Source organism: Phaethon lepturus, unplaced genomic scaffold (assembly GCF_000687285.1).
Source record: "Phaethon lepturus isolate BGI_N335 unplaced genomic scaffold, ASM68728v1 scaffold39054, whole genome shotgun sequence".
Lineage (NCBI taxonomy): Eukaryota > Metazoa > Chordata > Aves > Phaethontiformes > Phaethontidae > Phaethon > Phaethon lepturus.
The window spans coordinates 1-21,068 of record NW_010537718.1 but is presented as its reverse complement, the minus strand read 5'-3'; the positions used below and the strand labels follow the sequence as shown (position 1 = coordinate 21,068).

Here is a 21,068-nt window from a genome sequence, read left to right as displayed (position 1 = left end):
TGCCGTGGCTGTCTTGGGAGACTCAAAAGCTGTTGAGCTGCTGTGTTTAAGAGGGGCCAGAAGGCAGAGCGGGTTCTGGTGGCCCTGTCTTCCTCTGTTGTGGGAGACGGTACCTCATCCTGGGAGATGAGAAATTTGCTTTCTAGCTGTGTGTTCCTGCTCTGTTCCCCTGCTCCCCTGGGTTTCTCCAAGGAGCCAGAGCTGCTGCCACCCTGACACTGAATCTGCCCTGTAGGAGTGAAAGTTGAATGCCACAGACTTTCTCATCACATACACCCCCATCCTCTGTGGCTCTGAGGTTTTTCCCCCTTTCTTGTTTCCTATCCCAGTAGTACAGCAATAGAAATCAAACATTGCGTTTCTCCGTAAATACAGCTCTTGTGACTATATTAACATTTGTCTGTTTATGAGGAGGGAGTTGTTCCTGTGGTTTTATAAGCCTTTTTTCTGTCTGCAGGATAGTTATCCATTCACAGGAGAAGGAAAACGCTGAGCCAGATTATATTCCCATCAACAGCCGCTTTAAATGTGTACAAGGTACCGACTCTCTTGGAACAGGCTTTCTTGGTGCAGGAATCTACTGCTGTTTATTGGCAAAACTGGAGTTCAGTGGTGTTTCTTGACCCGCTTCTGGAGCACCCATGTAAATTGAATGCCTCCCCGTGAAACCAAAACTCGCAGTTTATGGAATCCTGCTTCTTCCTCATGTGAGTGGGTGGTCTTTCCATGTTGGCGTACAGTTGTGAGGAACTCGTCTGGCTCAGATGAGTGGTGGCCTTGGCATCATGTGGAGCATGTTCAGCACTTGTCTCCAATGGCTGACATTTGGTGTCTGCTGATGTCTGTCTGTCTTCTCCATAATGGCAGGAGTTGGGAGCTTTAGAGTGATTCCTGCACGTCTAGATCAAAACTTCTGTAAGGTCTGGCAAGCTGTCAGGTCCGAAGAGCCACCTATGGAATGGGAAAGGGCTTTAGGCCTTGTCTTTGAGAATTTAAATAGCAGTGTGTGTCCCTGAGGTAAATGCTTGTTCAGGAATAAACGTGCTTTTTCCTGCACTAACTTATACCCTGCTAGGTAATTCAGTGTGGTTGTGCCCATCATTTTTGCTGTCTAGGCAAGCTCTGAAGTTCATTGGCAGGTTGCTCTTTTATCAGCTACACTGATGTGCAACAAACCACCCAGGTGTGTGAGAACTCTGAATATTAAGAGTCTCCCCTGTGACACTTTGATTGTGGGAAATTGCTGTCCAGGCTCTCCAGATATGACCGTTCTTTCTGCCCGAGCCATTATTAATAGTACAGATGTAAATTAAAGCTGTTTGTTCCTTTGTTAGGACTCTCTTGTGGCTGGTAGCAGGCAGCATGCTTTTTTGACTACTCCATTACTGCAGCATTCAGTGTGAACTCTCCTGATCCTGCTTTTCTCTTTTCCAGAGGCAGAAGAAACTCTACTAATTGATATAGCTACAAACAGTAAGTTTTATAACTGCAGTCACATGGCTAAAGGGCCTTTCAGGAAACAGGCTGCCTGTTGGGCACCAATGCATGCTTATTTTATCTACCACTTCATAATCTTCCTTCATGCTTTGTGTTTGTCTTTTGATCGAGCAGGGATTGCATTTCATCTAATGTTGTCTGGCTCATTTAGAGAGTCAGTTGTCATGACAGATATGGTCTTAAATGCCCAGATTGAAGCATTGGCAATTAGTCAAACTTTAACTTCTTAAATCTCTTCTCAGGGGCCTGCATTGCACTCTGAACTATTCTCATCCCCCTTTCGTTTCTTTCACCTGCACTTGATCCTAGGTTACTCTCTGCCTTTTTCAGTGTTGACAATGCTCTGTCTAGTCACCAGTTCTGCTTTCCCTTTCAATAAATTTTTTTTACTACTTTTAGAGCTCTTCTCTGTGAGTTTGCAGTAGGGAAAAGTGTTCCTAAACCTAGGGAAACATGACTGATGATACCCCAAGCTGGTGGGGGGGGATCTCAGAAGCACAGGGAAACTTGCTTAGGTGCAGATTTCCATCAGAAACAATAGCTGGAAGCTGGCTTTCATTGATAAGCTCAAAGGACACCTAAAAAGCCTGGGCACTCTCAGGGCATAATATCTGTGAACCGCCGTGACTGACTCTGTGAGTCTGTGTTTATGCCTTAAGCAGGCTGTAAGGTCCGAATACAAGGTGACGAGACGGCGGAGCGGCTCTTTGAAATCCCTGATGAGGAGCGTTGCTTAGGATTCCTTTCAGAAGTGCAGAGCATACAGGAAGGTAAGCAGAGCTATAGCTGTGTTGGTGAAATCCTCTGGCTGCCAGCAGTTTCTGACAGGGCTGTTTTCTTATTGGGTTTTTTTGTCCAGCCCACCTGAAAGCTTCTTTTCCTGAACCTAAGGACTCAGCCAGCTGGCATCAGGTGGAGAAGAACCTCCCAGGTCTTCCGCAGGCCTCTCCTTCGGGTACTGAACTGACTGTCCCCTTTGTATGCTCCGTGGTCTGTACAGCAGCAGGGCACTTGGGGATAGGGAGCTGCATCTGACCCTGCACTCGGCAGCCTCGCCTCTGTCCCATTTCCTCACTTCATGTCATTCTGCACATGACATGTCTCCGTCCTTGGATTCTGTTGCCCTGGACCATTCATTCCTTCTTGAGTACCGTCTTCTACCTAGTGCCTTGGTTTGTGTATGTTAAGCTCCCTCCTGCCTTGACTTGTGGTTAGTACCCCTTTCTCTCATTCCCTGAGAGTCATCAGAGTTGATATATTGCTATTACCATTTGCTTTTTCATTTTCTGTGGAGTTAGATTTTTTTTTTTCGTTCTTGATCTGAGCTGTTTTAAGTGTTTCTCAGGGCATTGTGCTTGGTTTTTTTGTTATAGGAGCTCTGGGATTTGAGGATGACTTCAATGCTTTAAGCCTAGAAGAGAAAAGAAACACGCAAAACCACCAAACGGGATCTCGCCGGGAACCCCCACCTCCTCCTGTGCCTCAAAATAGGCAGTAAGTAACATGGTGAATCTGTTCCCTTTTTTCCTTCTCTTCCTAGACAGCAGAACCAGTTTTAATTCTGCTCTTGCTTCCTTCCTAGATTTCACCGAGAGAGAGAAGGTACATCAAGAGACCAGCCAAAAGTGACCAACACTATGCGCAAAATGTTTTTGCCCAGCACCCAGTCGGGACAAAGAGAAGGCCTCATCAAACATGTGCTTGCCAAGAGAGAGAAGGCTTATGTCAACCTTCACAACTTCAGGTTAGGACTGTGACTGAGGAACGGTGTGCATAGAAACTCAAATCTAGCCCAGGTTTGAAATCTGACAACTGCTGATGTATGGCCAGCTTGGGTGGCTAAGCAAAGATTGGGGCAGGCTGCAGTGCAGCTTCTCTTTTTGCATGTTTTCCCCTGTGTGTGTCAGATCTCTTGACCTTCAAGTAAGACTGAAGCAGTTGGGCAGAAAGAGGATAAAAGGCAGCCGTCTCACCACACTGTCTTAGTGTTGCCCCACATGACATGATGTTCCAAGAGCCAGATGTTCGCTGGCCTCGGTGAAATGTCTTTAGTTTCGTAGCATTCTGCAAAATCCCCGAGATGAGCGTCACTGAAAATGAGCCAAGCCTAGAAGAATTTTCAGTTACCCCATAGCTGGCATGGCCCTGCGCATGGACAGCTCGCGTGTTCTGTCTGCTCCCAGCCTGAATGCTGCTGTGCTGCACTGGAGAGGTGGGGCTGATGCAGTTGTTACTGTGTTTTCTAACAGCTGCTTTGGTGTCATAGATTTTTTGTGGGAACATGGAATGTGAACGGGCAGTCTCCCGACAGCAGCTTGGAGCCCTGGCTGGTGTGCGACACAGAGCCTCCTGACTTCTATTGCATCGGGTGAGTAGCAATGACCTCGTATTTACTTATGGTGCTGGTTTCTTGTTGCTCTTGCTTGGTTATTGGTGGGCTGTATTTGTTTGAGGTTCCTGTTATATTCTCAAAGGTTATATTCTTTATTTGAAAAAAGTTACATTCTCAAAGCTGAGCTATGTCTTGGAAGAGCTGTCTGAAGGAAGAGAGCCATTTGGATGAGGCAGAGTACCGTGTTAAATGAGGCTGGCATGACATAAAATAGGTTTCCTTGATGGATTCACAGAGCTCTCCAGCTGTCCTCTGGCTAAAGTAACACTTCCCAGAGAGATGGTTGCTGGAGTGTATTGCAGTGGGGTCTCAGAGGCACTCTGGTGAAATTCTGCTGCTTTATTTAGCAAGTGGGAATGAGGAGCTTCTCTTCCAAGAGCTGTTGCTAGAGGTTTCACACTGGACCTTCCTGTAGAAAGAGGGTGATCTGTAGGAGAGGTGGGATGTGCTAAGTTGGCTTTGTTTTTTAGGTTCCAGGAGCTGGACCTCAGCACGGAAGCTTTTTTCTACTTTGATTCTGCAAAGGAGCAAGAATGGCTGGCTGCTGTGGAGAAGTCCCTGCATCCTCAGGCTAAGTATAAGAAAGTGAGTTCTGTTCAGTGTTGTGGGGTCTTGTCATAGAGTTGGCATGATTGGAAGGAAAAGAGAAATGGGCTTCCCCTTTTCTCACCTGACGCAAAGAACAATGAGTGGAGAAACCAAGGATGTATACTTGGCATGTGTCCAGGTGTGCCAAATTAAATCTGGAGAGTCTATTTCTGCCCCACAGTTTTAGGGGGATAGTGTAGTTTGGAGTAGAAATTTACAAAGATGGGGATCAAAATAACTTTATAAAATACGGTGTCAGGTGTCAGGGAAGTAGTGTGCTCAATAGAATCATAGCAGCAGGTTCAAATTCTTTGTGTTACCCTCTTGCCCTTGTACTATAGAAGCTAGGTGTGTCTGGAGCTGGTAAATTAAATTAATAGCTTTTCCTTGAAGGAATAGGATAATTTATGAGGCAAATAGTCAAGAGGTTGCTGCTTTGGGACAGAATTGCTTCAGTTGTGGCAGCAGGACTTTATACTGGCTGGTTTAGAGCAAGCTGTTGTTTTTCCTCTCTGCTGTAGTAAATCTTTTGGCTGTAGGTACAAGCCCTAAATACACTAACTACTTTCCCCTTCCTCCTTAGCCCACGTGTTCACTGTCACACCCCTGTCCTGCTTGCTTTGAGTTGAGCTCAGTGGCATGTGTTACACATAATCACAGCAGGAAAACAGAGCACCTTGCTGAACAGATACTCATCGAGAGAGAGCCATGACCTGAACTGCGGAGAGGCTCATGTTCCTGTCCCTTTGCTTTACTCGAGTTTTAAGTGAACTTCTCCCACCTTCATGAAAAGGAGAGAACAGGATATGGCTGCAGGCAGGGGGAAGTGACTGAAACTGTAGACAGGACTTGTGGTTACATGTGAACTCCACTCCTGCAGAGTGGACTGAGTACTTGGGCTCTTCCAGTTGATTCTCTGGTTTCAGCTTCTTTCCTCACCATGTAGGCTTAATCCCAACACACCTTAATGTTTTTATGCCTCTAAAGTGAGCGTGTAGATTCTGTTCAACAAGATTAGGCCTTGTCTCTGGCTTTCAGAGCTGTGCCCCCACTGTTTTGAAGGTACAGGGACGTCATGGACTGGGAAGTGTATTGGCTTAGCGTGTGTAAAAGAATTAGCAGCAGACCCGAGATCCCTGCTGGGACAGTGCACATCAGCACTGTGTTAACACCCATGGGTTGAGCTCTGCAGTAGAGGAGAACCTCTTAGCCTCAGAAGGAGATTTCTTGCGTTAGAGAACAAGTGTTTTCTGAAAAGCAGACAGTTCGTGTAGCTCGGAGGTGGCTGCCTTTTGATAGCCCGTGTGTCAGGCCTGTTTGCCTTGAGAAATAAGAACTTCTCTGTCTGTTCCCCTCTAGCACATGTCACTGTCTCCGCTGTGGTGCTGAGTAAGCAAAGGTGAGCACTGACTCCCAGCTGGACCTGCAGCACTCAGCAGCAGCCACAGCCAGCACCTCGCTGCGACGTGCCTAACTAGAGCACTCGGTACCTTCCTCTGGTTGTTTTGCTGATTAGAGCACAACTTAGTGTAAAAGGCTGAGACTTCATGAACAGATCTGCTATGTGTCATTTAAGTTTCTGTTACCTCGCAGACAGCCCTGTTTGTAGGGAAGCACCAGAGTGGGCAATGTGGTGAGCTCAGCACAGCTGATGGTATTGGGGGATGACAGATTGTCCTCCAGAACCTTGCTTTGGGACAGGAGGTCCTTTGGGTGGTGTTGCAAGCAGGGATTGAGTACAAAGCCTGATGAGGAACGGGGAGAGCCAGAGAAGCAGAACATCGGGCAGAGCAGGAAAATCAGAACTGCATTTCCAATGCCTTTCTGGGAACTCAGGATCCCTTTTATTTTTGCAGGTGCAGATGGTCCGTCTGGTTGGGATGATGTTGCTCATATTTGCTAAGAAGGATCAGCTGAGCAATATCAGAGAGATCATGATGGAGTCTGTGGGCACGGGAATCATGGGAAAGATGGTGGGTCACTGAGGTCAATTTGTTGCTTCCGTGTATCCATGCAAGAAACAGCACAGTCCGGTTTTGTTCACTAGTCTGTGCCATCCCTGTCTGCTCCCTGATGCTTCACTTGCCACCTTCTCTAACGACCGCTGATACTTGCTCTCCCCAGGGCAACAAGGGTGGCGTGGCGGTGAGGTTCGTGTTCCACAACACAACCTTCTGCATTGTCAATTCCCACCTCGCTGCTCACGTGGAGGACTTCGAGCGTCGAAATCAGGATTATAAGGATATCTGTGCTCGGATGAGTTTTGTAACCCCTGATGATAGTCTACCTCAGCTTAACATCATGAAACACGAGTAAGTTTATTTTGCTGTTTTCCTATTTGAAGTTGTGTTGAATAATCCAAATCTAGTCAGAATCACAGCAACAGGAGATTTTGTGCAGCTAAGTTTTCTGGCTTAATAATATAACTGAAAATGCCAAGGCCTCTGGTGTGCTTGAGCTCCTGCAGTCAAACTACATAGTTGCCTTCTCACTGCACTGACTTCTGCAGCCTGTCTCTAACAGCCCTTTCCTTGCACGTTATGTATAATACTTCCATTTCAGCAGGCACTGTTCCTGAGTCAATGGCTGAACGTTACAGGGCTTGAAGAAACCGAGGGGTTTTTTTGTGATGGGAAATGGGAATATGAGTAGGAGAAGAAAAGGGATACCAGGATGGGCAGAGGCTATCATCTTTAGGCTTTTTTGAATAGCAAGTGCTTACAATTGCTGCTTCAGGTTTTTTTTAGATGAATTGGATGATAACACAGGCAATACTTGATTTTTTTTTTTTAAATATTATTTTTAATGATGTGACAGTGGTGCTGAATAGTCCAAATCAAACTCAAACATGTGTACAACAAAGCATATAAATTAAGTTCTCTTAAACCTGATACAAATGATTAATACTTCCACAGTTAATATTTAAACTATTTAAAAACTGAAAATAAAATGTAGAGTGGATTAGTACAGAAAAAACTTCAAATATACGATTATCCTTGATAATCCACTAATGGAAATTTTGAGGTTTGACTGTAAACAAGAAGAGCTTTGATACTAGAGAAGGGTTTAGATTTTAGTATATAAATGAAACCTTGATGGAGTAAAGAGTGAATACCACAAGTGTTTCTTTAGCTGCTGGGAATGAGAAGGCTGTAGGTCTGTTTGAAAGCCCAAAGAGGAGCAGGGTAAGAGCAGGTGCTGATGAGATATGGCTGACAAGAGAGGTAGGACAGTAACATTCTGGAGGTCATAAACTCAACAGCAGCCTAATTCTGCTTTTGCCAATTCTGCATCAGTCAGTCTTTGCTAGGTAGATGGTACAGTAGTGCCCTGATCTGGTTGAAAGGCAGGCGGTGGAGAAGGAATGGGTAAAACCATGGTATCACATGAGGTACGAGCACACAGATACATGCGCACCAGCCTGCCTAACTGGTTGACAAGCAGGCTCTGCTTAACGAGCTCTGTCATTGCCCTCTTCTGTACACAAGAAGAGCCTGAATACTAGATGGATTTTGTGTGGCTTGAGAGGTTATGAGACTTGGTGAGATATACTGTTTTCACTTCATTAGAGTTGGTGGTGTTCTCAGGCTTTTTTCAGGCTGGGGCAAACTCAAGTATCTCCCGTTAAACTAAGTCTTCAATCCCATGTGGGATTCCAAAGGAGATGGACTTAGTACTGTAGTATCTGCTGGCACTAGAAATTTCTGTTGTCAGACTTGATCTTTCATGTCTCATTTTGTCTCCCTTGTGTCTCAACCTTAACAACCAGCAATGAACCATCTGTTCTCCTACACCCCTTCTTCCCTGTATGGCCTGCAGTACTGACTGCTGGCTCTTCTTTTCCATGTTTGACTTTGTTTTCAGTGTTGTCATCTGGCTAGGAGACTTGAACTACAGGCTTTGCCTGCCTGATGCCAGTGAGGTGAAAAGTCTTATCAGTAAGAATGAGCTTCAGAAGTTGCTGACATACGACCAGGTCGGTGAACCCTGCTTATGTTTCCTGTGAACTTGTGAGGTCATCTTCATTTAAGATGAGCCGGTGCTTGGGAGGAGCTGGCAAATGTTCTGTGATGAGTGTATATAGACATGGATGCTAGACCCTAGACAGAGCTCTAGGTGTCCTGGTGACATCAACCTCTAAACAAAAATAGCTTGTACATTGTACCAGGGTTGACTGGATGACACAGGCAATTACCGTAGAAGTGTCTTTGCATCTCATACTTGAGAGAGAACTCTTCCAATAAGCTATAAGCTAGAACATAGGAATTTGTAACCACAACAAAATCTGCTGCAATCAGTGTTCTGGAAGAGATATTGATTTGGAGACCAGTGCTTGTAGCCAAGGCTCTCTGCTCAGCCAGTTTGACCTAAATTCTGGGCTGTGGTCTTCCCCACTCAGCATTTCTTTGCAGCACACTGAAAACCGAGACAGCACCAGATGTGCCTTTAAGATGAAGGATTGTACCCGTGAAACATGAACAGAAATAGTGTAATATCATCTCTGACACACAATTTAACAGTAAATCTGATTCTGTTCCGTAGCTCATTTCTGCTGTACTGTGAAGCTTCGTGCAGAAAACAACTGTAGCTTAAAATTTTGTGAGGAAAACAACTTGGAAATTTTTCAGAAGAGTAAATGAGAAAAGGAAAGTAGTGTCAGGTTGTTAGCCAAACAATCCTGGAGGCTTTTGCTAAAATGATTGGCAATGAAATATTAATGATGGTGATGCTTAAGCCTGAAAACTAGTGAAGGCATTTAGCACAAGTGGAGTGATTAATAGTTCCCTTAACTATTGTTTTATGCTGTCTGCATGGTCTGGTAAGCAGCGCTGTGCCAGTTTGTATTCAGTCTGTTCAGAAAACATTCCAGTGGTGTGTTGAGTTTTTACCTTTGTTAAAGGTATAAGGTCTGAGAGGCAGGTTGGGGGATGTCTGGTGAATCCCATGGCCACAGGTTGCAGTTGCTCTGCCTCTGCAGTTCTGCTCTCTGATGCTCTGCTGTCTGTGTGAGGGGGTGTTTGGGGTGGTTTGTTGGGTTTGGTTTGGTTTTTCTGAAGTGTTCTTTTTCTGCTTTAGCTGAATATTCAGCGTACTCATAAGAAAGCGTTTGCAGATTTCACCGAGGGAGAGATTAAATTCATCCCCACATACAAATATGACTCTAAAACAGATCGCTGGGACTCCAGGTAAATCAGCTGCCAATAGACATGTTTAGCTATGACCTAAAAAGCATTTTCTTACAGAACTTGATTTCCTGCTTCCTAGAGCTGGAAATACATCTCAGTGTCATGGTGATGGCTAGAGTGCTCAGACAAGTTTGTACTCCTTTGTTTCCCCTACTTTCTGAAATAAGCAGAGCCTGTATACATTGACCAGGCACATGCCTTAAACCTCAGTGGCTGCTGATTCCAATACATGAAAGTGAGTAACGTGTGAACTCACAGGTGGCCCTGCACTGGAGGGTTTATCTGCTACCAGGGACAGACAAATGGTATAAAAGGAATTGAAGACATAAGGAAAGGCTCCCTCTGAGTCATCATGTCCCCTGACTTGCACACCCGCAGTGTGTAGTACGCTACGCTGCAGTAGCAGCAGTGGTTCCTGCTTGCTGCTCTCTGCTTGGTGCCTCCCACAGACATTTGTGCATCTGCTGCAGAAGCTTGCTTTAAATGGAGAGACTCCCAAGAAGGAGTTTCAAACCATACAGCGACTGGATTTTACTCTGCCTGTGTTTGAGTCAGCACAGTAGTTAGTCTGGAGAAGGATAACCCAGGATTCAGACTTCATAACATAATAGTAATAGCTGAGTAGACTTTCCACAGTGGAAACAGTAAGTGATGGATCAGACTGCAGTGGGCAGAAAGATCTGGCAGCAAAAAAAAGTGCAGCTTGGGTCACACTACACAAGGCTTCAGGCTGTGGAAACAGTCTTGTTTCAGACTATTTTGTTTCCTGATGCTGGAAAGGGTGGGAATTTTCACTACTATGTAGGGACCGAGGAAGAGAGCAGAAGAAATAACATAGTATTCAAGTTGAGGGAAGTGATAGGAGTTCATCCCGTCATTAATGGTGGGGCTGGAGGGAGCTGCCTGCCTGGGAAGAGGAACAGCTTCGATGACTTTTTTGGCAGGGGGGAGGGGTTGGTTTGGGTTTTTTTAGGTTGTTGGATTTCCCTGGTAACCTGTTTTTCTTTATAGTGGAAAGTGTCGTGTGCCAGCGTGGTGTGATCGAATCCTTTGGAGAGGAGGGAACATAAATCAGCTCCGGTATTGCAGTCATATGGACCTGAAGACTAGTGACCACAAGCCAGTCAGCGCGCTTTTTCGCATTGGGGTAACTTTTTTTTGTTATATGCTAGAGTAGGATCACAGTATTGTCATGCATTCCTTCGGGAGGTGGTTATATACTCGAGGCACCTCTGCTAACACTGTGGCAAGAGGACAGAGTAAATAGAAATAAGGTGTGTCCGCTGTGTAGGTGTGCTGCTGTTTGGCAGCCGTGCCAGGCTCTGCTCAGCAAACAGCTCAGCAGCTGTGGTCTTCATGTGCAATGCAGCTTAGCTGTGTAACACCAGGACAGTGTTATGCCACTGTCACCAATGCAGGTGATCACTGCAGTTTACTCGAGCAGATGTGGTCATGTAATAACTAGAAAGGCATTCCCATTGACTGCTTTAATGATGCAGCTTAGCTTCTAGGGTATAACCCATGATATCTCGTACTAGAATGGGTGAGCTACTGTTTTCTCTTCTCCACAAAGAGACACAGCAGAAACCTGTAAATAGCTGTGCCCTGTTGTGGCAATGTTGCCTCTGATGTGTTAAGAGAGTGTGCCTCTGGCTCACATCTGGATTTCTTCAGTAGTGAATGGCTGACAGCAGATTTGGGTTTCCGAGCTTACTCAACAGAGACAGTCCATGGCCATTTTTGCTACCTCCTGTTCCCTCGGTAGCTCAAGTCTCCTTAAAGGAGAGCCTTTCTCCTCTTTCTCTGGAGAATCATGAATAATGCTATGGGCTGCCAATTCTGTCCCAGAGATCACCCCCAGTAATCTCCCAGTAGCATGATCAGTGGCCAGAAAGACCCTAGTAACATCTGTAGGGGTAAAGTATGCATAAAGTTGCATATGCAGCTTGGAGGTGCACCCACGCATGCAAATTCTCTTAGCCTTTCAGCTACATATAGCAAGTGCTTAGAGAAATATTTCACTCCTGCAGTTTACTCGTGATCAAAAGATTTCCTGTGAAGGTGGTCAGAAACTTTGTTGTGTGTTTTCTGATCCTCCACAGGTAAAGGTTGTGGATGAGCAGAAATATCGGAAGTTGTTTGAAGACATCGTTCGTATAATGGACAGGATGGAGAATGACTTTCTTCCTTCGCTGGAGCTAAGCAGAAGAGAAGTGAGGATGAAACCTGAATCACTGTCTGCTTCCCAAACACAGCAGCCTTAGACATGCTAGAACTACTTTTAAAGACTCTGTCTAGGAAAGTTATCTTATGATCAAGAATTGAATTAGAAGGGACATCTTGTCTTGGCTTCTTGGCAGGTCTTCTGTTAGAGTTCTGCATTGTGTGGGCACTTCTTAGTCATGGGTTACCACTGCAGAGTCTGGGTGCCTCGCTGTGTGTCCCATCATGGCCACTAACGTGATGTGTGTTATCTCTTTGCTCTGCAGTTTGAGTTTGAGAATGTGAAGTTCCGTCAGCTGCAGAAGCAGAAGTTCCAAATCACCAATAACGGGCAGGTCACCTGTCACTTCTCTTTCATCCCAAAGCTCAACGATAGCCACTACTGTAAACCATGGCTTCGGGCCGAGCCTTGCGAAGGTTACTTGGAGCCAGGTGAGTTTTACTGCAGTTTCTACAGTGTGTACTGGTGTACTGTACTGGCTGCCACCCCATCTCTGTTCAGTCCTTCCAATCTTTCCTGTGTCTCACCTTTCTTGCCATCATCCTTGTCTGTCTGCTCAGTTTTGTGGCCTTTGTCCCTGCCACTGTATGTTTGTCCTCATCATCCCTTTTGGAGAGTGTCTGTGTGTTTTTGAGAGTTCCTCTCTGTTGCAGATGAGAGCACAGATATCTCCCTGGACGTGTACGTCAGTAAGGACTCAGTAACCCTTCTGAACTCTGGCGAGGATAAAATTGAGGATATTCTTGTCCTTCACTTGGACCGAGGAAAGGACTATTTCCTTACTATCAGTGGGACCTACCTGCCCAGCTGTTTTGGCACCTCCCTGGAGGCCTTATGCAGAATGAGACGACCGATCCGAGAAGTTCCGGTCACCAAACTCATTGACCTGGTGAGTAGCAGCGTTCTGGAGCAGCTCTCTTAACAGGGAGAGAGCATATTTCCTTCTGTTTACTCCTAAAAGCAGGAGGTAATGCCTTCAGCTTGGGTCAGCTGTGCTGGCTCTGAGCTGATTTACTTCTTCCAGAGCTTGAGGTGCTCTTTTATTTCGCTTCACCACAGCCAATAGTTTTTGACAGCCTGTACTTTAGAACCTACTAATAGGGGGTAAATATTGTTTGGTGGGGCAAAAAAGTGATCCCAGCACCTTGTGTTTTGTGTTACTGTCATGTTGGTGTTGGCAGGCTCAGCTGGGTGGCTCTGCTGTGTCGTAAGAGGTATGATTGAAATGCTATTTAAATAGGCCATTTCTTTTTTGCTCACCTGAAAGATTAGTCCAGTTCTTTTAGTCTCTCTGACATGTGATGCCTTCCCTCTTTTCTCATATCATCTTGCAGTCTCATCCTTATGTGGTTTTTTTTTTTCTTTTGTCCAGTGAGCTGCTCCTTTTTCACATCTGTAGATTTGACAGCTCCCACTCCAATCTGCTTGCACTTCTTTCCCTTCCTGGTTGTACCGTGCTCTTTGCTGCCTCTTCCAGTTCCCACCTTTTGTTGTAGGTGCCTGCTTTTCTCACAGGCCCAACATACAGAAAGGCCATTTTTATACCAGAATTTTGATTTTTGTAATCACAAGATCAGGCCAAGCAGAATCCAGGTGGCAAGATACAGTGTTTGTCTCCTCAATTCAAGCAGCTAATCCAGGCCTTGGGCTCCCCATAGTTTTAAGGATTCGATTGAAAGTCAGCCTTGTTCTAGAAATGTGTTGAACTTGGTCTGGAGCATTTAATCAGACTTGATGGCTATTCCACCTGCTTTTTCCTGCTCAGTACTCAGCACTGACTTCTTGCTTGATAGATAGGAACTCTGGCCTAGAGTCCTAGCTTCTGCCCTCACAGACACACACTATTACTTTTCTAAGAGTACTTTGAGGCTTCTTCTGCTTCCTTTACCTATAGGTTTCCTTCTTCTGTTATTCAGTGAAACATACAGAAGTACAGGAAGCAAAACAATTGGAGAAGAGCACCCTGTCCCAGTATCTGCAGCAAAGAAACAGTCTCTCATGTCAGTGAGGTCAGTGCGACCACAGTACTTCAGTCGGAACATGTTAAGCAAACTCAAGGAATACGATGTGTAATGGCCCAAAGCAAAATTTAGTCGCTTAGATTATAAAGCTACTGTCATGTTAGAGCTATTTTAGGGCTTGTGGTTTTGATTGTACCTGTGAGTTGAGAAATTCTTGGAGACAGGACAAGCTGAGCACTTTCTGCAAGGGAGAGTGGTGCACATGCTAACCACTCTGCAGCCCAGAAGCGTTTTGGTCTGCTTACATGTATTTAGCTGATTTTTAGACTGTGTGTGAGGAAGGTGGTATGTTTGTGTATTAAGAGCCATTTTCCCTCCTGCACTTATGCAGTGTTAGGGCTTGTCATTCACTCCATCAAGCATTTTTCTCAGCCTGCCTGGGCTGTATCTGTTGTCTTCAGCAGAGGGAGATCTGGAGAACGCAGGGCAGTAAGGGTCTGAGAGGCAGCTTGATGCAGGATAGCAAAGTGTTAGGTGGGAGTTTGTTTGGAAATGGCTCTCCTAGTTCTCCTGGGGGAAGCTTCTGACACTTGAGCATCTCATCTTTTTTCAGTATTAGTGGCTCCTACTTTTTTTCTTGGGATCCTACTGTAAGCTTTAAAAAGCCTCTTGAAGAATCCTTGTCAGGAGCAGGTTAGTCTCACGGAGCTAATCGTGCTGAACACTACAGGAAGGGAGGTGAGCAGGAGGGCAAGCAGCCAGGTAGGTGGTAGTGAGACTGTTGAGATGACTCACCCAGTTATGAAATGAGCCTCTCTCCTGTGCAGCGTGGCTATCTGGCGTCCCAAACCTGTGACTGTGGTCCCCCCCAGTGCCTTGGAAGAAGAACCTGCGCCAGCTCGTTTTTGGAGAAAGCTGTTCCCTGCAAGAGGCCGGTCTGTTGTGGCTGTGTTAAAACTCAGCGAGCCTCCAAAGGAAGCAGGCACTGCAGAAGTTGCAGGGGAGCCTGAGATGCTGCTCCCTCCCAGGCATGCCCTGTGCTGTGGCGGCTGCAGCTATGTTTCCCGCTCAGCCCTTGAACATGTTTTGGTTGCTCCCACCCTGAAAGGTCGATCTGCCAAAACTCAGTTTGGGCAACCTGCTTCTGTTCCCTCCTGTGGACACTGCACTGGTAAACGGATGCTGCGTTTCAGGATCGCCTGAGGGAGTGGACGTGCAGCCTGGAGGGGGTTTTGGCATGCTCCTCCGTGCAGTGTGTTAATGCTATTAGGTTGAGACAGACGAGCAGCCTGGGGTTTTGAGCACAAACACTCATTTCCCTGACTATACACAAAGCTGCTTAGGGGGCCTGTTAGCTCCACAGCTGCCACACACTCAGAAATACAGATTTAGCCTAGTGAATGTTTTATCTCTGGCCTGGTCACAAGGCAAGATGGCTGAAATAATTCAGGGATATTTATTTCTGACCGGGAAGATTCAAGAAGGGGAAGTTCTTCCCGGCCGACGGACACTTCTCATCTGCCTGACTGCGTGGTAGGTAGTGAACAGTGGTGCTGCAAGGCCCCTTTGAGGAGTTCATAGAAATCCTGACAAGGTTGTGCATCATGTGAGCAGGATTTTTGCTAATTGGCAGGCAAATCTCTCACTGCAGGTTTAACTTTGGCCATGTCAGCAAAATGTGTGAGGGACCTGGCATTCAGTGGGTTCTTGTAATGCAAATTACATTTCTGCTTAATCTGAGAGTGCGTTCTCTCTCATAATGATACTTTTCCCTCTTCTCTCTTTTTCCCCACTGCTCTCAGGGAGAAGACAGCTTCTTAGAAAAGGTAACGCAAGCAATTGCTGGGGAAGTCTGCTTCTCAATTACTTGTTTGTAAAGAATGAGAGTTTTCCCCTTGTTTTCTGCTGAAGAGGGAAGGGGAGGTGGGTGCAGAGAGAGACCTTGTGCCAGCAAAGCCTCTTAGCACAGCTGTGGGCTAGATGAGAACATGCAGGAGCACAAACTGACCCTGTAGCCAAGGTGGGGCCAGCCTGACTGAGCTGCTTAAAGCTCACCAAATTTGCTTTTGGGGGGGGGGGGGGGGAATACTCCTGGTCCTGGCAGTGCTGATAGATACTTCCAGAAAAGATTGGCCGTACCTGAGTTAGCTCTAACCATGCACAGAAGGTGGGGTTCACCACAGCACCCTATTCAGATATTGGGGAGAGGGCTGAATTGGAAAACTGATATCTTTTGCTCTTTCCATCTTGGTGTGTCCTCATGGAGGCTGAGGGAGGGCTGCGCATAGAGGATGGATGTTTCTCCGCTTCCTCGAGCGGCAGAGCTTGGGCTGTTGCTGATGCCCGAGCAGGATCGCTGCTTTACTTTGCACTTGTGCTCTGCACTAGAGGCCACGCGAGTCAACTCTGTCATTCGAAGAGGTGCTGTGGCAGCGTTGTTCCCGCTCTCCCTGCGCCAGCTTAGACGTTTGGTAACTTTGAGCTGGCTCTGTGCAGGCTTCCTGGTCTGGGTGACTTGTCCCTCTCCAGGTTGTCAGTGCAGTGACAGGGTAAAACAGGAGAGGGAGTGGATGTCCCCTCTCCAAGAGGGGACTGAACTTGGGAGTTGAACCAGATAAAGCTCCCAGACTCCTTCCTAGCCGCGGGGAAGGGAGGAGTTTGGCGCTGCGGGCCGGGAGCATCCTCCGGCAGAGCCTCCCTCGGCGGGGAGCAGGGCCGTGCGTGCCTCCCTCACGCACGGCAGGAGAGGGCGCTCGGTGCCCGGCCAAGGCACAAGGAAAACTGAAGGCCCAGCGCCGCCGCCGCCGCCTCTGCCTTCAGGAGCCCCGAGCCTGCTGCTCCTCCTCCTGTGCTCTAAGTAGCCGGGGTCTCCTGCCAAGGGGGTCTCCGCAGCTCTCCCAGTCATGCCAAGGGCACCCTGGCAGGGTCGGGTGCTCAGCTCCTGTGCTGCTATGCCCTGGCGTGGGCATTTTCTCTTGAAGAGCCCTTAGCTCTCAAAGCAGGTCCACAGCACTCACCTTTTCCTTCTTAGAGGAAAAGTAACGCGCTTGCCTAACATGCTGCTTACAAACCTTCCCTGTGTGCTTGGATGGAGCGAGGCAGGCGTGTAACCATGACCCAGCAGCTGCTAGCTGCGTAAAATCTCATGGTGTGCGGGGCAAAGCTATACTGTGCTGTGTGGTTGTTGCCTGTGCTGGTGGGGCTTGTGCCAGCCAGATGTGCTTCTGGGCGCACAAGGCGAAGCCGAACCTAGCCCAGCTAGGTGATTGTGTGTGCCGCAGGGGGACAGCGATCACGGTTGTCCTGTAAGATGACAGCTGAAATAAAGCGCTGTGTGCTTGGCTTGTGGCACTCCACTGGTGTCCTTGGGTTGTGTTCCTGCTTGTGCCGGTCTCTTCTAGGCGCTTCTGCTGAATGTGCTTCAGGAGAGCTGCGCATGGCTTCCTCCTTGGGAGCACACAGGAACATGGGCGATCGTAAAGTGAGAGTAAAATCAAGCAAAAAGCATTGATCCTGTTAAAGAATGGTGTGATGGAGATTTCTGAGCAGATGAGCTAATCAGCTGCTTTGCATGAGTAAGTGGGAAAACGTGACAATGGTGTCAGGGTAGTCTGTGTTCAGCAGAGGCCTCTCCTCTGGCAAGTCAGGAAAGAAACTTCAGAAAACTGGCATGTTTTAGAGCCCAGAGCGCAGGCATGGTTAGAGCACATAGTAGTCAGGAAAGGCAAGTCCTTGACTGCAGCAGATGAGTGCAGCACAGTGGCTGGGCTTAACTTAAAATATGGAAGCTAATGCGGCAGAAGGACTGGTTATGCTCCAGAGTGTCGGCTGCAGGGTGGGAGTTGTGATTTGGACAGCAAGAGACCCATCCTGTGGGAGCTGGTGTGGCTGGGGGAGCTCCTCTGGGCTGTGGCCGAGGGCGTCTTCTGCAGTTTCATAGTGGACCAGCCCGGTTGTTCTGTGGGGCAGCGGGAGCAAGTGGAGCTGGGACCCAAGGAGCGATGGCTCTGTGCCGCAAAAGCAAGTAAGGGCCAGACGAGTCGTGGGTTCTGCTTCTTCCCCTCTCCAGGCTTTCTTTACCAAGGCCCTGCCAGAGGGTCTGCAGTTTCCCTGAAACCTTGTGTGCTCTTTGCCACCAGGAGAAATCCGTTCTGCAGATGGGCTCCCTGGACGGTGAGGAGGCCAGTGGGATGCCGCTGCAGGTGCCGAAGGAGATCTGGCTCTTGGTGGACCACTTGTTCAAGCATGCCTGCCACCAGGTGAGGGAGAGAGGGCCTGTGCCAGGAAGCTCTGGAGAGCTTGGTGGCCTGATTCATCAGCAGCTGGAGATCAACTCCAGTTCGTTATTTATAGGGCAGGGCTTATCCCCTGTGCTTGAGGCACTGGCTGGGGGTACCAGCTTTCACCTCGCTGTCACTATGTGCCTCAGCCTTTGTGAGAAAGGTGACTTTGTCCATCCCTGTGCTGTTTTTGGCAGGAGGACCTGTTCCAGACTCCAGGCATGCAAGAAGAGTTGGAGCAGATCATTGACTGCCTGGACACCAGTATCCCTGAGACAATCCGTATCCTTGCTGTGCCTGACTTTCCCACGAGCCTGCTGGATCTTGGCTCTGCTGGGAGAACTCTCTCTCAGAAGAGCTTGTCTGCAACCTTTAGCTGGCAGGGTCCCTACTTGGGGGGCTGGCTTTCCTCTGTCCCCCAAGAAGTAACCTCTCTTGAAGCTGAACATATGCCAGCTAAAGCAGCCATGGGGCCAGAGCTCTGGAAGCTTTTGCAAGGCTGTGCCAAGTGCAAGAGCTGATGAGGGTGGACACTGGAGAGCATGATCTGGAGAAGGGGCTAATGGAGCAGAAGACTTTTGTGGGGCTAGAGGATGGGCAAACACAGTGCAGCGTGGATGGAACAGTGTTTTCTGTGGGTGAGGGACAACAGAGGAGAAGGGCTTTGGTGTCAGGGAGCAGTTAGGCAGGCAGAGGATTGGCAAGACCTGCAAGGAGGAAGCAGCGACTAAGCAACTGGGAAGGAGGAGAGGCGGGGAGCAGCCTGGGGAGGGAGGTGGTCCATCTGCTCAGCAAGCCCCTTGATTCCCACTGGTCCAGCGGGCAGTAACCACTCTGTGGCTGAAGCACTCCTCATCTTCCTGGAGGCTCTGCCAGAGCCAGTGATCTGCTATGAGTTGTATCAGCGGTGCCTCGACTGGTCGCACAACAGCCGGCTGTGCCGACAGGTATGGTGCTGCCTCTGTCTCCGTCCACTTGGTACAGGCTGGGGGCAGCTCTCCCCACTTCTGTGAGCTCTGCCTTGGGCCTGGGGCTTGCTGGTCCTGCTGCCTTCCCGTGGGCTGGCAAGGGGCTTTGGGAGCAGGCACTTGGAGGTCCTCTGCAGTGGGCAGGATGACCTGGGTGCTCTGACAGCACTTTCCTGCCCCAAGGTGAGCACTGCAGTGTCTCCCAGCAGTCCTGGTGGCTTCTGAAGGGACCCCAAGTGTCCCCTGTGTCACCCTGACCACATGGGGAACAGCATCCCTGGGGCGTGGAAGAGCCCCCACAGCACACCCAGGCTGTGGTGTTGTGAGCTGGGAGAGCTTTCTGTCTCTGTTCTCTTTGCAGGTGATTTTTCAGCTGCCTCGTTGCCATCGCAGCGTGTTTCGGTACCTAATGTCATTCCTTCGAGAGCTGCTCAAATACTCAGAAGACAACAACGTCAGTGTCGCCATGATCGGTAGGTGTGGTATTTCTCTGCTCCGCTCCTGCTGCCCTCACTCAACCATAACCCCTTCCTGGCACCTGGTCTCTATTCCTGACCAATAACTAATTTTGCCTACCTGTGCAGCCGCCTTGTTCTCCAGCCTCCTCCTGCGCCCTCCACCCAATCTGATGGCCAAGCAGACTCAGCAGGACCGCCAGCGTGCCATCAACTTCCTCTACAGCTTCCTCCTTGCTGGGGATGAGGAGTGACTCCTGCCTATGTGCCAAAGCTGAGGCCCTGTGCCACCAGCCTTGTGCTGAGGCCAGGCCTCTGACAGCTCCAGAAGGGTAAAAGGCTCTAAGCTACTCCAAGTGCCGTGTTTACAGTAGGAAGGAACATGTTCCCCTCTCCTTCCCACCACTGCAGAGGACCCGCACACTCATTGCACTGCCATCCACGACAGGAGCCTCCTGCTTTGTCCCTGGGAGCTGGGTGGATCTGTTGATACCCAAGCACTGTGCCAGCAGCCCCGTCGTCCCACAGCAGTGTCACGCTTCTCTCTCCTTTTCACCCCCATCTCCCTGGAGCTCTTGTGGGCAAGGGTGGAGACTGCCGGTGCTCCGGGAATGCTGCGGCCCGCCTGGCTTGTGTCCCTGCGGGTGCATGGCGTGTGTGCTGACTGTACGGGCAAGAGCCCTGGGCTCTGCCCCAGGCTGGTTCTGGGCATGTGTCACCTTCTGCCATGCAGCAGCCCAAGCCAACACTGCTGCCCCATCCCTGTGCTATGAAAGCTGGACCGTGGCTGTCCCGGGAGGGTTAACTGGACATTCAGCCTCTTCCCTGGAGCGAGGCCTTGTTCTCTCCCCTCCCTCCTGGAGTGTGAGGATCTGACACACAGCTCCTGGGCCTTGCTCTCCCTCCCCCTTCCCCTGCACCCCAGCTTCCTTCTGTGGCACAGGGGCTGAGTGTGACTTGGGGGGCCTGGGTCAAGTAGGGTAGGGAGCTGCACTTGGCTTCTCCCAGGCTGTCCCTATGTGTGGCCCGCAGCAGGACGCAGCTCCCATCCCTCCCGCGGGGCTTGCAGCATCAATGCCGTCCTTCCCCCTCCTGTCCGAGGTGCTACCGGAGCGTACAGGCTGGGGGCAGCTGGTGAGGGGGCAATGAGCCAGAAATCCACCTCAGGGCCCAGAGGAGCGGCTGGGGGCACGTGGGGGTGTTCTGCTGATGCTGGGGTCACACACAGCTGAGGTGGGCTGCCCTGGATGCTGATGGAGGGGTGCAAGAGGAAGGCCTGTCCCGCTGAAACACTAAGCAGAGTGCTGCCTGCTCAGGCCAGGGACTGTGTGGCCTCTGCTGCCAGAGACAGGGCTGGGGGGAGCCCTGCAGTCCCAGAGCCCCCACGGGTTGGTGCCTGTGCTCAGCCCACAGGTGTCTGTGTGTGTGGCTCCGTGGTCCCTGCGCAGTGGCTGAGCTGCTGCGGGCTCCCCTACCTTGTGGCTCCCTTTTTTTTTTCCTCTTCTTTAAAGTTTTTA

At 48.9% G+C, this 21,068-nt stretch overlaps 1 protein-coding gene across 1 annotated transcript; it reads left to right on the top strand.

Moving 5' to 3' along the window:
* Positions 1-457: 457 nt before the first annotated feature.
* Positions 458-19,805, top strand: OCRL (oculocerebrorenal syndrome of Lowe; the record flags this gene model as incomplete). The annotated part of the gene is made up of 22 exons (XM_010286573.1): positions 458-537; positions 1,435-1,473; positions 2,157-2,267; positions 2,357-2,452; positions 2,871-2,991; positions 3,080-3,241; positions 3,764-3,865; positions 4,360-4,474; positions 6,334-6,450; positions 6,602-6,789; positions 8,342-8,453; positions 9,554-9,663; positions 10,675-10,810; positions 11,766-11,876; positions 12,153-12,318; positions 12,541-12,776; positions 15,651-15,674; positions 17,988-18,107; positions 18,326-18,410; positions 18,948-19,075; positions 19,458-19,569; positions 19,681-19,805. Coding segments are annotated over 22 exons (2,596 nt in total), but the record flags the coding sequence as incomplete, so codon positions are not given.
* Positions 19,806-21,068: the final 1,263 nt, after the last annotated feature.